Source organism: Megalops cyprinoides, chromosome 10 (assembly GCF_013368585.1).
Source record: "Megalops cyprinoides isolate fMegCyp1 chromosome 10, fMegCyp1.pri, whole genome shotgun sequence".
Lineage (NCBI taxonomy): Eukaryota > Metazoa > Chordata > Actinopteri > Elopiformes > Megalopidae > Megalops > Megalops cyprinoides.
Genome location: NC_050592.1, coordinates 19209160 through 19228920, shown reverse-complemented (window position 1 = coordinate 19228920; position 19761 = coordinate 19209160). Strand labels below are relative to the sequence as shown.

Below are 19761 nucleotides of genomic sequence, written 5' to 3'. Positions count from 1 at the left end.
TCAAAGTGCATCTGATGTCGCCTATAATTGGTGCAATACGCTGCATGATCATGATCGGTGATGTGGCTTGGACTGTGGTTTTCTGCTCAGAGCACTACCCCGGTGGTGTTGAATAAGCACACAGATGGGCAGCAGTTTAAAAATGTGTGCAGAATGTTGAGATGTTTTTTATTTATTTATTTATTATTATTATTTTTTTTTTTTTTGATGTGAGCTCATCACATGGGGAAGGTTAGAGGAGGGACTGCAATGCAAGGTTTAAATCACACCCAGATTTCATGAATTGCATTCTTGATTTATGAAAAGCAAGTGCTGGGAAGCAAAGCTGTGGTTTATTTAAATTTAACAAAAATGTGCAGATTAATATGCAAAATATTTTAATGCATCAGGCATAATACATTTGGGGAAGGAATTATTAGTCCAGTTGAATGTGTGAGTTCGACTGTGCTTCGGGTTACCCAGGAAGTTAAACAGAGGCTGAATTTCTTGAAACCATTTAGAGAAGGGCATAGAAAGAAACACAAGTCTTGCTGAAGATACTTTATATCATTTGAACATACTTGAGAGAGTCCAGTCAGAGGGTTACTGAGTTTCATGGCATATCAACCATTTGTTTCTCTGTTCAATAACAGAGCAATTTTGAAATACTCTATTTTGGTACCTCATTTGGAACATAGACATACATTTTAGTTATACATTGCCAAGTGTTAAACACAAACAAAGCCCCACTTACACTCAATAATAAGCCCCTTCAGGCTTTAAGACACATAAGAGACTACTCTCACCTCTTTATCAACATTCATATGAAAACAAATACAGAGGCACCTATTGCACACAAGAACATTTTCCAGTTATTTCAAGACTTCCCTAGGAATGTTTATCATGCAGAAAACTGCAGGAGGTACAAACAGACATACACACACCTTACAAGCATGCTGAGAGTGAGATACTAGTGCTAATCACTTCTGGCTCTCTCACCTACATTGGGCAAGTGACCCATCTGCACATTGTCATTGAAAGCCTTGCATGATTCTGCTAGCAGCTGCACTATCTGAAAATATTTCACAACAAGTTTTCAGGCATTGAATAAAGCTAACAGCTGAAGTACAGAGGGGTGGAGAACTACCACAATGGGGTAGCTGGTTGAAACAACTAATACATGGAGCAGTAACATAACAAGTGACCATAGTATTTGCTTGTGAAACATAAACAACAAACTGCAGAACATTTCACACTTCCATTTCACACATGCTTGGATGTTTATTTAGAGGCTGCAACTGATAATCTACGTATGAGTGTGCTGTTAAGGGACCCTGTTTTCTGGTGCAATTATGAGAAGGAGGGGGCCCAGTCATCGGCTTAGTGCTGTCTGCTCTATGCTGCCAGCTCCATGGGGCCTTCCTCTTCCCCATCTCCCCGGTTGGCACGGATCTCCACCAGCGTCCGGGCAAAGCGAGTCCAATCCTCAGTGTGGGGCACCGCCAGCTGTGGGCAACACAACCAGAAGACTCAACTCCACACCCTGCCTCCTCTTAAACATCCTAAGCATGAAAGATATTTGTTGCACACAATAACAGGCCTTAAAACAAAACAATGAAATTAGATCAAGAATAAAGTCAACACATGTGGTTTAATTAAAGGGAAAAAATTCAGTTATAGTTAGGAGCCATCTGCAGTTTGCAATTCAAAAGGAAATGGGAAATTTACAAGGACCTTTTTCATTTTTTTCTCTCACCTCTCCTACATCGTAGATCCAGACCCGTCCCTCTGAATCACCCACGGCGACCTCCCTACCACCTGATGCCCACCTCACCCGGTTCAGGGCAGCAGCACCCTCAATGGTCACACTTGCAGAGGGAACCTGGTGGTGAGAGACATTTGTGATATTGTTATTAATATTTTTATTTAGATGCTATTATCCTGGGAGACTCGTGCAGCATTCACATGAACATTCACTGAAGCATTTCAGATTAAGTGCCATGTTTGAGAGAACATACCACTCAGAACATTGACCTGTAAAATGAACTTGCATGCTTTTGGATTCAAGACCAATTTTTCTAACCACAGCTTCACACTAGCATGTGAGTGTTCTCATTGATCTTCACATGAGACTTTCTGTCCTCTTCAGTAGTAATGAATAGAGGAGTCATTTTATCTCCATGTCTGTTTTAGATTTTCAGTATTACTACATTTAGGAAATTAATGGATACACTAATTTATTACTGTACTTATTTTAAAATGTATTTTTATTGACTTGGCAGATGCCCTTACTGTAGTTCACTTGCATATTTTCCATTATTATACATTATCCATTTATACAGCTGGACATTTACTCAAGCAATTCAAGTTAGGTACTGTGTTCTAAGATACAACTGTGGTGCCCTATGTGGGTACCAAATGAATGATTGGATTAATTCATTTGTCTATTCAAGAGCTTGTAAAGCACCTCTGTGTCATTGTTGAGGTTCCACAGATCTAGGCGTCCCATTCCATCCACAGCAGCAAAGAGTGCAGGGTGCACTGGAGACCACATCACATCGTACACATAGTCAGCATTGTCTTCAAAGGAGTAGAGAGGCTTGTTGTGCTGAGGGGAGGAGTGAGAAAGATAGTGAAGAAACAGGGAAACAGAGAGACACATTATTATTTCATTTAAATCTGAGAGGTGAATGACCTCTGTCTTGGAACAGAACTGTCTGTCTTGGAACAGAAATGATGAGAAAAAATTCTGCATTTTCCCATTAAAAATGTCACTGAGAACTATAAGCCAAGAGTCTGTGTTGTGATTCTGCAGTGGCAGCTGATGTCTGAAATGTGGAAGTGGAAAATTGTCGCCCTTAAATTACCCTGTGTTTTATGTTTCAGCAAGTTTCTATTACCTATCAGCTCATTACCACCTGTCTAGCAGGTACAAATGCGCTGGCAGAGCACTTGGGTTTTTTATCCTGCTTTTGAAGTTCTGTACTGTAGGCAAATCTCTCCAATGATTGGACTATTGAATGATGTTTAATGCTTTTGTTTAATTGGTTCACAGACAATGTTGCCTTTAGACTATATCTGGGGGGCGGGCTCTCCCCAGCAATAGACTTCTGGATACTGTGCCTTTTGTATGTGCTTTAATGCATTGGTCTCCAAGTGCAATGTATGACTTCGCTGTATTGACTTCCTGAACAGACTGGAGTGTGATTTTTCCTCTGCAAAAATAAGAAATAAACCAAACAAAGAGAGACCTCTGCCCCCATTTCCCACCTTTCTCAACCAAATACTGTTCACAGCCTGCTTGTGGCTTAAGATGGTGGTTGCTTGATGCTTGAATGCAGTTTTTCATTCCCTCAGTTCTACCATGAAACATGCCATTATTTCTCCTACCTTTGTGGTCCACAGTTTGACGGTCCAGTCGAAGGACGAGGTGACAAAGAGGTGAGAGAAGTCAATAGGGCCTACAGCATTGTGACAGCTGATACCGGTGACAGGTCCCTGATGGCCCTCAAACATTTCCCCGATGCCAGCCTTACTGCAGTAACAAAATGGATCAAGGAGAAGTCATGACGGTACCAGGAGGTGGTACCTAAGGAGGTTCTTTGGGAAAATAAAAACCCAGGAAGATGACAGGTTCAATGTACCTTGGCATTCAAAAAAATCAAGTCTTGAAAATTCTTGGGACATCCAACTAAACATGTATTATGGGGCTGATCTCAAGAAAGCATAAATCTAATTTCAGCATTCAGTCATTCAATAAAATATTTTATTTAATAAAAATATGCATACACAAAAATATACGTGTGATGAGTACATGGATGTGTGTGTCCACTCTTGTCCACAGAAGGGTCGTCTTACCTGCCATGGCGGGACGCTGTGTACACCATACCTTCTTCACTCCCCACCACGTAGTTATTCACATCTCCAGTGGGGAAAGCCATGCCCGTGACTGCCACAGGTTTAGACTTGTTGTACACCAGTTCCATGCTCTCCTGTTGGAGTAATGGCCATGAGAATGGGGCAGCAAAAAAATGTGCATGTCTGGAACTGTTGCTCAGAACAGAAACTCTCACATATTTCAACGTCAGCAAATGGATAATAGTTAACCATTGTTAAGCATTAGTGAAACCACACTAATTTCTCGCACTGCCATATGTGAAAGACTGGGGAACTCATAAGGCAGGTAAAGTCTACAAAGTAGCTTGGCTATTTCAGAACAGGAGAACATTTTTTGGGAGGGAAGACTGAAGAATTTATTTCAGAAACCAAAAACAATTTAAAATATGGCACAACAATGCAATAATACATGTATTTTAAGTGTCTTTGTTCACCTGAGGTTGGGAGAGCATGTCCAAGCTCCAGGAACACATCTTCCCATCGGTGGACACCGTGATCAGGTTATTGGCATTCTGAGTCCCCACAACATTTACACAGTATACTGGATGCTGAAGAGAAGGAACAAAGTGAATACAAGTCAGATAAAATGCCAATGCTGCAAAACAGTCCTTGTGGTTAATAAATGGTTTTATTCAGTGAAGTAATAATGTGATGGCAGGTGCATGCCATGCCAGGGGGGGTGGTAGGTTAACAAGGGGGATGCATTTCGGTCATTTTGCTAACAAAGGGGATAGCATCCCCCTTCATCCCCCCTCAAATTACCTACTGCTTTTGGGAAAGAGAGCTTACAGTGTGTGCGGCAGCAGACAGAGGCGTCCTCTGCACCGGGGTTCTCCTGTGGCTGCGGTTGTCCCAAAGCACAATCTGCCCGGAGTAGGTGCCCCCCACCACCAGGTTGGGGTGAAATCGGGCAAATCCAACCGACATCACTGAGGACTGAAGCGGAGGAAGAGATGGAGAGGCATGCAGTGAGCTCACAGCACACTGTGTAATTACATCATAATCGCCACTTAACCAGCATTTATGAGTGGGTGCTACCAAGGTTATCCTCAGCCCAACCCCAAATATACTATAACCTCTACTGTACACTTAACCATAAGCCTAGATTAATCTTAAACTCAAACCCTAAAAACAATCCTTACTCAAAACTAAACTGAACCTGTAATCAAATCTTAACAAAAACTTTAACTGGATCCCTAACCTTTAAAGCAGCACACAAAATGAGACTTAAAAGGGATTCACAAAATGATGTGGGAAAAATGCGCTATGAAAGATGAACTGTGTTAATTATTCATCCAATATTCATCTTTATTACACTTGATGTGGAAGAAAAACATATTAGCATGAAAACTCTCTCTGTTGACCTTGTATTGAAAATATTGAAGGTACTTGTGTGAGAGAGGAAATTACTATCTAGCAGACAGTCTATTCACAAACAGCGACCTACAATCTAATCTGCATCCCCACAATCGTGGGCTTTTCAGAACGGGTTATTATGAGAGCCAGATGGCTCATCACACCCTTCTGAAACCACCTCTGTAATGACACCCTGTTAATTGTACTCTTCTCCCTGGTTTTGGCAGAAGGCTTATAGCTCTGTAACTCAATTTCCTGAATGCTGCACTGGCAGCCTTTCTACCCTCAACCGACTGAGGCACAGACTCAGAGGCAAAGACTTCCACAAAATATGCAAAAAAATCTCTCAAACATGTCAAGACATATGAAATACCATGGATATTTCATGAAAGTGTGTCATGTATCATGCACAATGTATTATGAATGCTTAGACGCAGCTGTTATGCCATGCTTATGTGGACTTAATGTACAATGTGACTAGCATTTCTCAGATGTGGACAGCAGTGTACTTTTATTTCTGCTATGATTAGATTATAGTATGTTATTTAATGGGAGGGGCCTTTGTGTAGTTGGAGTCTTAGAATGTGGATGCTTTTCAGTGTGATAACTGAATCTCAAAGAAAGAATGGGGACCATGCAGCGAATGCAGCCCATGCAGCCATTAAGATTAGGAGGTGGTATGTCACCCACTGCAGAATACAAACATCCTGGAACATAAATTTCAGAAGAGATCTAAACCTCTTATAACCCCACTGCACGTTTGTATAATATTTGCTTCTTGAACTGGTTTAATTCAAGTAAATTCAACCAATCCAAACAGATAAAATAAATTAGTATTATATAAACTTACTTCAGAAAATTAACTACTCAGTTCAACACAAGAAAGTGTTTAATTATGCATACCATTTCTAGTCATCTATAAATGTGAAATGATTGTGGTAAAGATAACTACTGAAAAATCTTTTTGAGGGCAGTCCTTGAATTTATTGCTTGAAATGGTAAATTTACCACTTAAAAGAGAAATTATTTTAATTATGTAATCATTCAAGTGGTAAAAACAATCTCTGTGTTTGGTCTGGGAGTATAATATTGCAGTCTGTCCATCTACCTGGCAGTGGAAGATGTACTCCGGTGTGGTCTTCTTGAATTTCATGTTCCAAACAAGCGCGACCCCATCTGGTTCATGTGGGGCATCCTCATTGTTGTTGTAAGAAGCCACCATTAACTCAGGATACTTAAAATTTAACAGAAAAAAGGGAAAAAAACATTCAGTTACCTGATTTTCTACATAAAAGCCCACCTAGAATGTAGAAACTGTAGACCCAGGAGAGGTCACTGGTTGGATGTACTCAGCATTCACTAAACATGGTACTGACCAATTGACTAAGTGACTGATAAGTGATATGTGTTCAACCATACACGTAACCTAGGAGCTTCAACATTGTGTACAATTCAAATTACTGTATGTATATATGGTTTTTAGGCAAGTATTAAAGTATTAATAGTATTTCAGAAAAGGGCTATATCAGCCTTTCTTTCTTTAAATCTTAAATGCCAACCTCTAACAGGTAACTACTGTTGGGAGCCCATAGATGCACACATAAGAATATGAGTACCTGTGGTGACCAGTCCAGACAAGTGACCACTCGATGTTTGGACCAGTGCTCATCATAAAACAAGCGGTTGAAGGACAGATTGGATCCAGCCTGAACATCACTGAGTGTAAGGAAAGAGATTTTAAATCATCACCATTATGTCAGAGAATTATGCACATTGACACTTACAGCTGTTTATTGACAGACAGTAAGGCTGACAGCAAATGTCCTGCCACCTCAGAGCTGAGCTATCAGCAACCCAGAACAGACAGTCCATGTAGAATATAGCACTTTACATCCTGTGTACTGTAGTTACTGTAGATACTACAGCATTAGGGTGGCTTAGTGACTAGGGTGCACACTTTGTAACCAGCAATCTTACAGTGGTATACTGTTGGGTCAAAACCAATCAAAACACTTTAGTCTTCGTAAAAAAAAAAAAAACACTCCAGCTGGTTAAAATCAGTGAATCACGGATAGCACCATAACTACTGATGAGTAAAATAAACAAGCAGTACATAAAACCAGAGGATTCATCAATCAGAGTATAACTGACAGGCACAGAGCTGGTGCCTCCATGGTCTTAGTTTGGTACTATCTGCTCTTTCTCTACGCATTTCCTCTCCTGTGACAGCGCGTGACCTCACCCCTCCTTGTCTTCCAGATCACGGCCGCTGTAGTCAAAGAAGATGTCTGACTCCTCAGCCAGCGCACGCTCCACCACGCGAATGGTGCGATCAAAGAAGATGAGGAACTCCTCTGAGTGAAGAACCTGCTGTTTCTCCTCCTCTGTCAGCTCCCTGGGGTGGACTGTGGTACACACATATACACATACACAGTGTGGTTATCATGGGTATTGTTATACTGTGTATCATCCAATGGAGGAAGCATGCCTGACCTTAGGGCTCAACAAAATTATTATTTAGTTTTGCAAGAAATTCCATAATTACATGTTATTTTTCTAAGAAAGGAGAACATTTGTGGTGTTAAACAGGTAGTGTACAGTTTACTCTACTGTAAGGTGATTTACTGTATTATGTGATTGCAAGGTTAACACATTTTTAAACATTTTGGAAGAAGGTGCACCCTGCCATTCATTGGGTGTCACCCACTCTGATTAAAACAGTAGGATCCTCATACAGGGGGTGCTTGCAGTCTTTCTCAGCCATACCTTCCTTACTCTCTCCCTTTTCCTCCTCCTCCTGCTGGTCAGACTCTGGTGCAGGTTTGGGCTCAGTAATCTCTTCATCCTCTTCTTCCTCTGTAGAGAAAGACCAGTTATGTTGACAGGGCAAACATTTGACTGCCCTGTAGTCCAAGAGGTTAAACACAAAGATATATTACCACACATGTCTGCAGGTCTTCACCAAGGGTCTACACAAACTTCACCAAAAATGTAAAATTTTATGTTGTGCCTCACATTTACAGTATTCCTTTTTGGTAAGCTACGCCTGTTTTAACAAGCACAGGGGGACTTTAAATCATTGTTGAATTAAATTAAATTACAATTATCACAGGCATTGTCAGTTTTGATGAATATTTACCTTCAGACTGATGGGCTGCCAGAGGAGTCTGGGTCTCCTTGGAGTATGACACCACCTCTTTGGGCAGGAAGTCGACCTGTGTGATCTTAGATGCCCCCAGACGGTGCATCCTACGGCTGGAGAGAGAGGAAACGGGTACCATGTCACTACTCCTGTGACAAACTGAACCCAGAGGCCACATCCATTCTTCACAACAGGGGGAAAGTAGAAGCCTTGGCTGAAGAGTGATTCAGCACATAGGCTACTTTCCTTTAATCACAGACAACGCTTGGCAATTGAAACCAATTCAGATTCAATACACTGAGATTTCAATTCAATTTGATAAGATTTACTGGGTGGAAAATGGAGTCAATGTGCAAGCCCTTGTCATTCTTCATTTGAAAATTAGACAAAGATAAGACAAAAACAAGTTAATAATGAATAAATTACCTTTGTTTCTGTGCAAGTTAAAAAAAAAAACCCAGTAACATTTTAATGGTAATCAAAATCACATCTAAATTAGTTAACGTAGTATTGATGTTTGTGATAGAAGTTTGAAGTGATGCATCATAAGAATTCAAACTGATTAGCGGTTTGTTCCACCCCTATTCTCTGGACATTGAAAGCTCAATCACTTTCCATGAGGCTCATAGCTGTCACTGCGGAGCAGGGGAGAGCAGGCAAGCTACTCATATTTACATCTGACAAAGCACAGGTACTGCTACTAGTATCACACGTCAAAGGACTCAGCTACCTACCGACGCAGCCAGTATGGTTTGTGATCATGTATTCAATTTCTACCCTTCAAGAGACATACTTTGTCACTTGACCTGCCTCGACAAATGGTACCCTGCAAGTCAACACAGCTCAAATTGGAGAAACCTCTTTTCAGTGTTGACAATTATAACATCAGAATAATCTAAGCATATTAACACTTCTGTTAAAACATATTTTGCCTTCCTCACATGGAAAAATACAGGCAAATTGAGCAAAATAAACAACAAAAAACTCAAAATTAAGTAATCTGACAGGAAGCCCATGTGTGATTGACAGATAGAAGAGGACGTAGAGAGGAAAGAGCAGAAGTACCCGAGCTCAGAGTCAGCCTGCAGCTGGAGAACAGAGGGGTCAGTATCCCACTGCAGGGTCCTTGGGAGGGCAGCAAGGGGCGGCGCGCGGGGGAGAGAACATGCACCATTAGCCACTATAGTATCCCAACCAACATCTATCATTGAAATGCATGCAAGGCAGGTGACACACAGCATAACTCATAACAAAATCAAATCTCACAGACATTTCACAGCTCAAAAGCAATGCAAGGGGAAAATAAAAAAAAAACCATGAATGCATTTTATTCATTTTGTCAACAAACATTCAACAGAAGGATCTATTTATGGTAGATCTTTCTGAATATGAAGCAGATACTGATAAAACTATTCAGTATGGTGAGCAGAACATACAACACAAAAGAAATGAGAGAAAGGAAAAAATGGTTTCTGTGAAATGTATTCAATGTACATGGGTCCTTGTTGCCAATAATGTGGAACTGAATTTGATGTTCTGAATTTTTATATATAAGCCATCTAAAAAATCCATCTTGAAAAATCTAAAATTCTATGGTAAAAATGTACAACCATAGAAATAATCATATCCACATTCTACTCTGTACTACATAGTAGAAAAAAAAGGAATAAGAAAGAAGCGACAGCATGAAATAGTAAAAATATTGGTCACTAAATATTGATTCTGCATGTGTGAAGATTTTTTAAAAAAACAGCAAACTATACTTAAATATTTACAACACAGCTTATAAAACTCCAGAAAAGAGAGAACGCAATCAGCTTGAAAGAAAAAGCTATGGGGGATAAGGTGCCTATTGTCTTGTGCCAACAATTTCCTCTTGTATGACATCCTACGGCCTAATTTGCCAGTCTTGTTAGAGAAAAAAGGTTACCCAACACCATGATTTTAATTTTGTCAATTCATCAACAGAATAATGTACCCTGTACTGGCAATAAATGAGCAATAGCTTCAGTCTTATATAACAGTATTTGCTTGCTTGCAAATGCCCATACATTCCACCCGTATAAATAGCTGGATGTTTTCTGAAGCAATTTAAGTTACTCCTCTTGGCTTAATTGTCCAATAGCAGTGTCATGTTGGACTCAAACCTGCAACTTACCAGTTACAAATATGTCTACTTAAACACTGCACTACACTGCCACCAAGTGTGATTACAGAGGAAATAGCTAAACTGAGGACCAGATTTGGTCCAAGTGTAAAGGAGGTTTTTAATGGGGAAAATATGTGTAATGTACGGTACAAACGTGCAAGTATGTAAATATGTCAAAGCTCTGGCCCTTACTGAAAGTAACTATGACAGGCATTGTTCTTCATTTTGAGTAATGAATTTAGGTGTTACACTTTTTCCATTGTTAACTAAATTCATGGGCCAATCATTTAGTTAGCTAGGTGGATCAATTTGCACATTCTCCAATTTGTATGCATTCACACTCGTGACATTGATCCACATACCACACAACAGACATTATGGTGTGCAGTACAATTTATTGCTTCTTAGGTCAGCTTTTTTGGTTACCATGTTAATTGTTCTGCTGGGGTTGGCTTCTGTTGAGAAATTGTCTGTTCAGTTCCTTTGTTCTTCCTAAATCTTAATATTTCCCCTCTGTACCTATCTAGGGGTGGAATACCACCATTAGACCTATGCAGCTGCAGTTGCCTAAATATAACCCTTAATACTACACCATGAATTAGGCCATGGGAAATTAATGCTCCAGAAACCTTCTGACAGAAGATGCCATGATAATCACAAGATGTAGCATGCAAGTGTATTGCACAGTATTATAAAATATACTGTGCAAAACCTTCAACATGAAACTACTGTTTAATTGTGAACTAATTCATCAGTAGTTTGATTAACCAATGTAAAAAAGAAAACAACCAACAATGTAATCAACTGGTAGCCCTACACAATACATGAATTTTGACTAAATATTAAAACCTGACATGACATCAACAATTATAGACAGTTTTCCTTACCTATATCTGATGTCCCCATTCAGAGAGGTAAAGAATAAAACAATCATCAGAAAGCTGGCCTTACATACTGCTTTACATTAAACTATTTTCATCGCATTCATATGTCCTCATTTGATAATATCTCTGTGATAATGCTCTGCCTTATATCAGTTTACAGAGAGACCACAGTACAGCAAAGAGACCGGCAAAGTCTCTTTGTTTCATGGCAACACCCTGTTTGTCTCTGTGATTTACTTTAATATAAATGGCCAATGTAAATGACATAAGAGTCCAAACACAACACTTCAGCACTTCAGGTCATTTTTCCTTTTTCTTAAAGAATCTACCAAGAAACAACTTGGGAAACGTCTCTCAACATTATGCAGTGGTTGCATCTTGGTCATCGTGCATTTGTCACATTATCACAAGTTAAGAAATGAAAGTGAAGCAAAAGCCATTTGAAAACAATTGCACGTAACATTATTTCACATCATGGTAATGTTACACCATAACATCGACTGAGTCAGCCATTGTCAGAATAGAGTGAAGGAGCATTATGTTGAGACTCCTTATCTGAGGCAATACAAACAATTGGCAGGTACACACATCCTGATAAATTTAAACATAAATCCTGACAAATTTAAACAAATAAATAAAGAAATGGCTGAATACATTAATTCTAAAATAAATTAAAAAACTTTTAAAAATTTTATTTAAAATTAAAACTGTGTGCATATCAAAGTATATACGATTAAATAAATTAATCATTAACATAAATACATGCATGTATTTATTCATTTTTACATTTATATATTTTCTGCAATACATTTTAGTGCTGTCTCCAATGTAGTAATGAATCTGTCTTTCAGTGCTTTTGTTATCATTCAGATGCTGATGATGTACATAGCTGGTAATTAAAATTTTTGTGCTCTTAACAATTGCCATATTACTATGAAGGGTCTGCCTTGAGAACACTGCATGTGTACTGTAAGCATGTAGTGTTGTACTGGATTGACTCACAAGTTCCAACTTACAGAAAAGAACTAGCCAAATTTATTTATTGTATTCTAACTTTGTAACTTTGGTATTGTAATGTAACTATATTTAGCCTTGTTGTGAGAAGAGAGCAGTACCCTAATGACACAATATGTAATACCTCATAATAACACTATTATCAAGGGTTTCATGTCTCAAGATGAAATGTGCATTTTTTGTTATGTTCGTATTACGTTTCATTATAACATAACTTCAATATATTGTGACAACATTTACAAAAACTCCTTTATGTTTTATTACATCCAAGTGCAACTTTGATGTTCAATTACGCTGGACTCAAACTTCTCACTGAGCAGCACCCCTACAAGTTAATTACAAGTGTAAGTTATGATAATATATATTGACCTGCCCAAGGCCATTTACATTGTTACATACCGCTGCGTATTTACTGAAGCTCTGTTTAAATAATTTAGGTGGTCTAACCTGCAACTTAAACCTGCAACGTTCTAGTTACAATTCAAGCAATCAAACTATTACACTGTGCTCCTGCCCAAAACTGATTAGCAATTGATTAGCAAATGGCGGTCCTAGCCAGGCCAATTCACTTGAGGATTACTTGAAGTCCTTTGTTCGCTGGGTGTGAGAGATTAGCATACCTTCCAACTGTCCCCCCGTCCACCGATTCCTGGCTGCCGGCTTCGCTGGGCGTGCTCACTGATTTCGAAGAAGGAGACATAGGGGTTGGGACTAAATAATGAAAATAACAGGTATCCCATGTTAAGAGCTGCAGTGGCTGCACTGGGGGCCAGCAGTGTCAGACACAGCCAAAGAAAAAAAGGGTTCCAAATCAACAGGATGGATTGGAATGGTTAAAGCAAAAAATTCAAAGAAAAACAGGGAGAAAGAAAGTCAAATGTATTCCTACTCTTTTACATTACTTTGTTTTACTCTATTTTAATTTTTGATGAACATGGTTATCTGAGGTTTGTTGATTATTACTTTTGACATACAGTATTGTACATTCAACTTGCTGGTATTATGCCTTTCAAGGGCTGTTTTCTGATAAATGATCAATAGTTAATCATACAATTACTTAACACATACCTTTTTTTGGGGGGGGGGGGGCGGGTCATTTGTTTTGAGCTTTCTGGACAACATTAATATATGTAGAAAAGTGAAGCCCATGGAAAATGTTTAATTGGACATACCAAGCACAGACCAAATAAGTGGTCCCTACAAAGCTGATTTATGCAGTGTTGGTGTCTCCAACCAAACACCTTCCCTGGGTTTTATTTTCTTACACTATAAGCCCAGGCATTTTCTAAGCATGTCTCTTATGAGAGGGAAGGAAGCACATAGGCACTGATTCTTCTGAAAGCCCAGCAGGCCTCAGATTAGGCTCTTCGATTGCCAATATTCACAGATATATCACGACAGTTGAAGGTAATGCATATAAAACATCTAATATTTCAGCAGTTTTGTTTAGTAGGACAGACTTAGGTGATACTTCAGGCTATATGCAGTCCAACCAAATTGCAGCTTTGTCCTTAACTTCAGAAGGCTGAGTTTATGGAAGTTTTACATATTGTGTAAGAAAATGTAAGAAGATCAAACACTTGAATGAATTTTCACTTATAGACAAAGTGAATTAAATTTTCATTAAACCAGGACCTTGGAAGAGTAGAATTCCTGCATGTGACTGTGCCTTCTTCAGCCACTTAATACTATTACACTTTTCAGAGAGGAGTCTGTGATGTGAAGAACTGGAATTATTCTGTGTTCACTGAGACCTGCTAGGAACCTCAGTCTGAATGAGAGTGGTAATGTTTCCCTTTCTGTAAGCATGAGAACACATGTCTCTGTTCCCAGAATTTGTTTGGAATGCCCTTCAAGGCTTTACAGATGGCCACTTTACAGTCATGTCTACCCTCTATATTAATAAACATTTATGCTTGAATAATGAAGTGTTCTGAGTTCTACTGCTCATCAAGGCAATTAATCATGACCTGAGGGGAACTCTTTAAATATGTTTTCATTAATATTGTGATAAACAACCCTGTACAAGTCTATTCTCAAGCAAATGCTATTTATATTATAGCATTAAACGAACTACAACAAAACATAAAGGTTAAAAGACTATCAAGCTTCTATCTCAATAACTTTTTAAAAATATCTGGCTATAGTTTACCTATATCATGTTCCAGTCATTGTTTAGGTCTGTAGTTATATGCTTAAATATTAAAACCAAATTCTTTGTATATAATAAATCAGTAACAGAAAATTACTCACTTCAAACAATTAATACACAGTGGGACAAATAAACCTCAAAGACAAAAATGGAAATAGTGCTACTTTTGCCCAACTTAACATAATTTAGGACAATTTTATATTGCCATACAGTGTTACTGAGTGGTACCTTACTCTCAAAAATATATATTCCGTCAATTGTTGTATCAAATCTCTAAATTACTGATCTTTACATGAAGCATGCACTCATACATTTTCTTACAGTTCAGTTAGAAATTGTCAGCTGCATTTGAAGTTAAAGGGTCCTTTAATTATTCTAATGTTGCTTCTCACTTAACAGAACATAGGTCCAGAGGTGTCAAATTCAGTTCTTGGAGGTCTGATGTTTATGCTTATTTTTATTTCAACACATTCAACACTCTATCTTCATTGGTCCAATTACTTAAATCACACATTTAACTGAAGCACTTCCCAAAATATATTAAATTTAAAATATTTGACATTAGGGCTCAAAACATCGTTTTCAATTAAAACATGCTACACCATTTCAATGATGGGGCTTTTTAAGAAGTTAAGCACAAAGGCTTGAGCAAAAAACAAAAAGTCCACATTGCCCCTTCAAGAACAGAGTCTGACGTGTCCGTATTTTGTTGTTTGTCTGTTTGTTCATTTCATGAGATCTCTGCGTACATAGCATAGAATATATAATAGACAAGACTTAGGGGCTTGCAGGGTGTTGGAAGGGACTGTACCTAGAGGGGGTTCTGGGGAGATCCCAATACTCTGCAACAGAGCTTCAGTCTCCCTTCGCTTGCGGTCAAGGTCAGAATCTTCTGGAACGGTCTCTGCCTTCTGCTGCATCTCTGACTGGATACACAAACCAGGGGGTGGGGTGAGGGTTAGCGGTAGGTGGGAGGAGAAAATGCTAAATTAGTGAGGAAGTAGAATCAAAAATCTATATTTTCAGATTTCATCTGAGTTACCTCTGTGTTCTATGGAAGGGTATCCACTGAGAAGCTGACATGTGCTCAAAGACAGATTAAGTGATGTGTCACTGTAAAGTGTGGACCAAAAGCAGGCATACACAGCACCACAGAGCCTGTAGAATCTGCTTTGAACTCAGCTAACTCTTTTATTTTAATAGGAGATATTGACAGACTAGTCCTAATTGAATAGCATTTGAGCGAGGGACTTTGATGGTTTGCAGGGGCTAGAATTTCTTAGCCCTGGGAATCTATAGTTACAGGTGAGTGATGATATATGGTGACTACTCACATGGGCTCTTACCTCTTTCTTTTTCCTCTCCTCTTCCTTTCTCTTTTTCTCCTCACGAATCTGGGCCAGGCGCTGTTTCTTGCGCTCCAGCTCAGCTTTCAGGTCGCTTTTGTCCGACATTGTCTCCTAGCTGGCAGACATAAAACAGTATGCCTTACAACAGAAATGCTCCCCAGGCTTAAAACATAGGTCATGATGTTTTGGGCACATATTCAATTTGTGAATGATGAACCTGTGAATTTAATGAACTTGCAAAATTTGCACAGATTTGAATCCATCTCTGAGTGAGACAAAGTGAGCAGTCTCCAGTATTTACAAGAGCCTTAGTCTGTCAGGTGCATGAAAAGCACATTTACAGTATCAGCTTCACTCTAAAATAACCTCTTTCAGTTTTACACATTTCAATGTTCTTGTCTGGTAGAGCATATTAATGAAGGTGATATCACAGGGATCTGGATTGATAGCAGGTAATTATGGCTTTATTAAGCAGGACAGACCTATAAATTACCAACCAGTTTAGTCCTTTTTCCTGCCTGGGGAACAGGAAATGAGGGTTTGATTCACAGCAGCTCTACCCTGGCACCACATCCACCTTGCTTGTATCAGTATCATAGAAAACATATCTACAATTATGTCTTTATGTTTTCACTTTGATTTTCTTGAGGAATTTTACTATGAGTACTTTTTACAAAAATTGAGGTCGAACTTCATTTTGGTTCTAGAGACACACCATGTATGCTGCTTTCCATTCTAGCTGAGCTCTCCAATAGATAGTATACTTTAGAGAGTATAGTGTACAGTATACTTTTGATAATCTCTGCAAACTGTTGTGAGAACTACGTAGAAATGGTTCAACCCCATCAAATCCTTCATCAGATCTCATGCTCACAACACATATGCAGACATCAGCATGAAATGCTACTCAATAGTATTAATGATAAAGCGATAATGACAAATGATAAAGCATAATTTCTAAGGCTTTATATCTGTTATGGAATTAACAAATGAAAGTAATGACACAGACACTATGCTGTGGAGATGGATGTTCAGAGATTCAGCTATATAAAAGTATGCTTATGCATTACAAAGTATGTGCTATGGGCAGTGAGTGAGGTTTGTTAAATCAGGGACCTTGTGCTATACATTAATTTCAAAATCCTGGTCCTGAGAACCAACTGAGTATGTTGGTTTACAACTTCATGTACATAGATATATGTATTTTAATTGATTCTAGTTTAAATCACTCAGTATATGAGTATGCCTTTACAAAATGCTCATGAGGGGATTAAACCACTTCATATCTATAACACAGGCTAGTTTATGGATACTTTTATTCAAAGAAATGCTCTCAATAACATATGATGGTTTTTCACGTGGCCCTACAATCATAACAGTTATGCATACATATTATAATGGATGTGTAAATTATGTCAGACAAAATGCAAGATACAGTGTACATAGCTCTGTATAAGGGTACCAAGTACACATATAAATGGAATATCTCCTTAGTTGTATTTTTAGTAACCTGTTACCATTTGAAATCAATGATGCAATCTGTAATGGGATAATGCATGAATGGTGTTGCATGTCTGCTACTGATAATGAATGGAAACATGAGGACAGAAAAATAACAATCATACCTTTAGCAAATGAACAGAATTAATCAAACTTAAAAGGAAAAACTTAAAAGCTATGAATGCCTTTTCAAATTAAATTTATTTGAAAATACATCAAAATTGGAGAAACATACATATAATAAATGGAAAAAGTAACATAAATAGGAAAAAATCAATAAACTCTTTTAATATCTCATCACTGACGTTAATAAATAATATTTCACAATCCCGTTATGTATAAGTATGTATAATTCATAATTGCCTACGTTCTAAATAGGATTCCGGGCCCAGAGGGTTTTTATTGTAACAATAGATCATTTGAGCTAGCCGAATTAAGGATGGTGTAGCAGCTAGCCTGGTTAGTCGGAATGCAGCTGAAGACCCGCTTTCAAAAGCGCAGAGACTATGAATCCTCTAACTGCTGTTCTTTCAGGCAGAAATTAGGGCACAATCCTGGTACTTTACTGATACACTCATCTGAAACAAAAAAGGAAAATTAAAACACACAAGACAATGACAATAAAATGACGCGCATGTCGCAATGCCTGTGGTGTGATGACAATTTAGCCTTAGAACCACAACGTGACAAATGAAAAATGCATTTAAACACGTTTGAATGTTAGCTAGCTAGTCTAGCGAGTTATGCAATGAACAGTAAATGGTAAATGAATGCTTTACATAAACATCTTCTACTGTATTTGAATTTTGCCAGTTATACCCAGCTAGCTAGCTAGCGACCTAATACGCATAATATAATCGCATTTTACAAGGAAATTTGCATAATTGCAGTTAGCTACAGTAGCTAGCCAAAGAGCCAACACATTGAGCAAGACTGCTAGCAAGTGTATGATCTTACCTTTGTAATTTAGCTAACCATTTTGTTGAACGTGTTGGCTAGCTAACACCAAACAGCTAAAAGATCAAGCTGGTAGTCGGATGGTTATTTCTCCCCTCAACTAGTTACAAACACTGGTCTCGCTAGACAGCAAACTAGCAAGCGACATCAAAATAACTGAAGGAGAAAATATACGTTAGCAATCAGATTAGCTAACTGACTTCGGGCGTTGTTTTATTACGATCATCAAACACTTAAAATCCATCTCCAGGGGTAGCTAGCTACCTAACGGTACATTACCTTATTTCCACCGTCTATATTGTCCTCCAAAAATGCTGTATCACGGCAGGGCGAGACCCGAACAAGCTTGCTTGTGGAAAAAAAATAGACAGCGACCTATAATTAAAACATCGTAAGTGACGTTAATTACAGATATATTCATGTAAATACGAAACCAAGCAATTACACAGCACTCTACAAGACGGTATTATTTGCTAGGTGATTGCCATCTAGTTAGAAGTAACTGGCTACCTAACTACGCAAGCACTGACCCGACTAGCTTGCGGCTTGAGTGTGTATCGTTCGGCCGGCTATGTTGTCATTTAGATAAACGCAGCGGTGTGCGACGAGTGCTGTGGACCATCAGTGTCAACATAAAGGGGTTGTGCTCTTCTACTTCCGGGTTTTGAATTTAGCAAAATACGTCGAAATAAAGTATTCATTTAGAAGCAATAAAATTCGTCAATGTAGCGAAGGGCGAGAGCAGTCACCCCACCATTATCAACAATAAGGAAACGTATATCACCTCATCCAAAGCAATTTAATTTCATTCAAGACAATGCATTAGCTAATCTGAATGTTTCCGCTGGTAACGCTAAGTAAATTGCAATGCCCACAACAAGAGTTTAATCTAGACCACTTCATTTTATTTTAACTGGAAGAACTACACTCGTTTTGTGAGAATGCGAGGTGTTCGACTTCAGCGCTGTTGTGGTCGAAAGAGCGCGTCTGACAGCACACAGGATTTACATTTACATTTATTCATTTGGCAGACGCTTTTATCCGAAGCGATTTACAAGTGAGGTAGAGAACAGCACAAGAAAAAAACCATAAGGAGCCAAAACTATAAGGATTTAAATTATTCAAAACTGCTGTACTTCTGTACACATCCTGTCCCCGTACTGTCGCTATACTTGCTGTATGCACTTTTGTAAGTCGCTTTGGATAAAAGCGTCTGCTAAATAAATAAATGTAAATGTAAATGTAAAGTTCACTTGCTTTACATTTAATTTGTGAAGAATCTCTTGCACTGTCGTGAAAGTGAACTATACTGGTGTTCAGTTTGCGGTACTACTTTACACACGCTGTTGGGAATTTGTTCGTATATCCCACGCTTGCAGCCC

The 19761-nt window shown here is 38.6% G+C and overlaps 1 protein-coding gene across 6 annotated transcripts; it reads right to left on the bottom strand.

Annotated features, from left to right (window-relative positions):
* Nucleotides 1-293: 293 nt before the first annotated feature.
* LOC118784588 (cytoplasmic dynein 1 intermediate chain 1) lies at nucleotides 294-19413 on the bottom strand. 6 transcript variants are annotated; one of them, XM_036538897.1, is made up of 19 exons: nucleotides 18890-19413; nucleotides 18659-18754; nucleotides 15920-16037; nucleotides 15385-15499; nucleotides 13042-13132; nucleotides 11411-11416; nucleotides 9440-9499; nucleotides 8372-8487; nucleotides 7999-8088; nucleotides 7475-7637; nucleotides 6849-6948; nucleotides 6341-6466; nucleotides 4666-4812; nucleotides 4311-4424; nucleotides 3838-3971; nucleotides 3370-3514; nucleotides 2447-2587; nucleotides 1736-1861; nucleotides 294-1485 (listed from the first exon to the last, which is right to left on the bottom strand). In XM_036538897.1, exons 3-19 carry the CDS (start codon nucleotides 16025-16027, stop codon nucleotides 1375-1377), a joined length of 1893 nt encoding a protein of 630 aa, XP_036394790.1. In that variant the 5' UTR covers nucleotides 16028-16037; nucleotides 18659-18754; nucleotides 18890-19413; the 3' UTR covers nucleotides 294-1374. The 6 variants fall into 6 exon arrangements, with proteins under 6 accessions (XP_036394790.1, XP_036394791.1, XP_036394788.1 ...); XM_036538898.1 differs by having other exon boundaries at nucleotides 18659-18728; XM_036538895.1 differs by having other exon boundaries at nucleotides 18910-19413.
* Nucleotides 19414-19761: the final 348 nt, after the last annotated feature.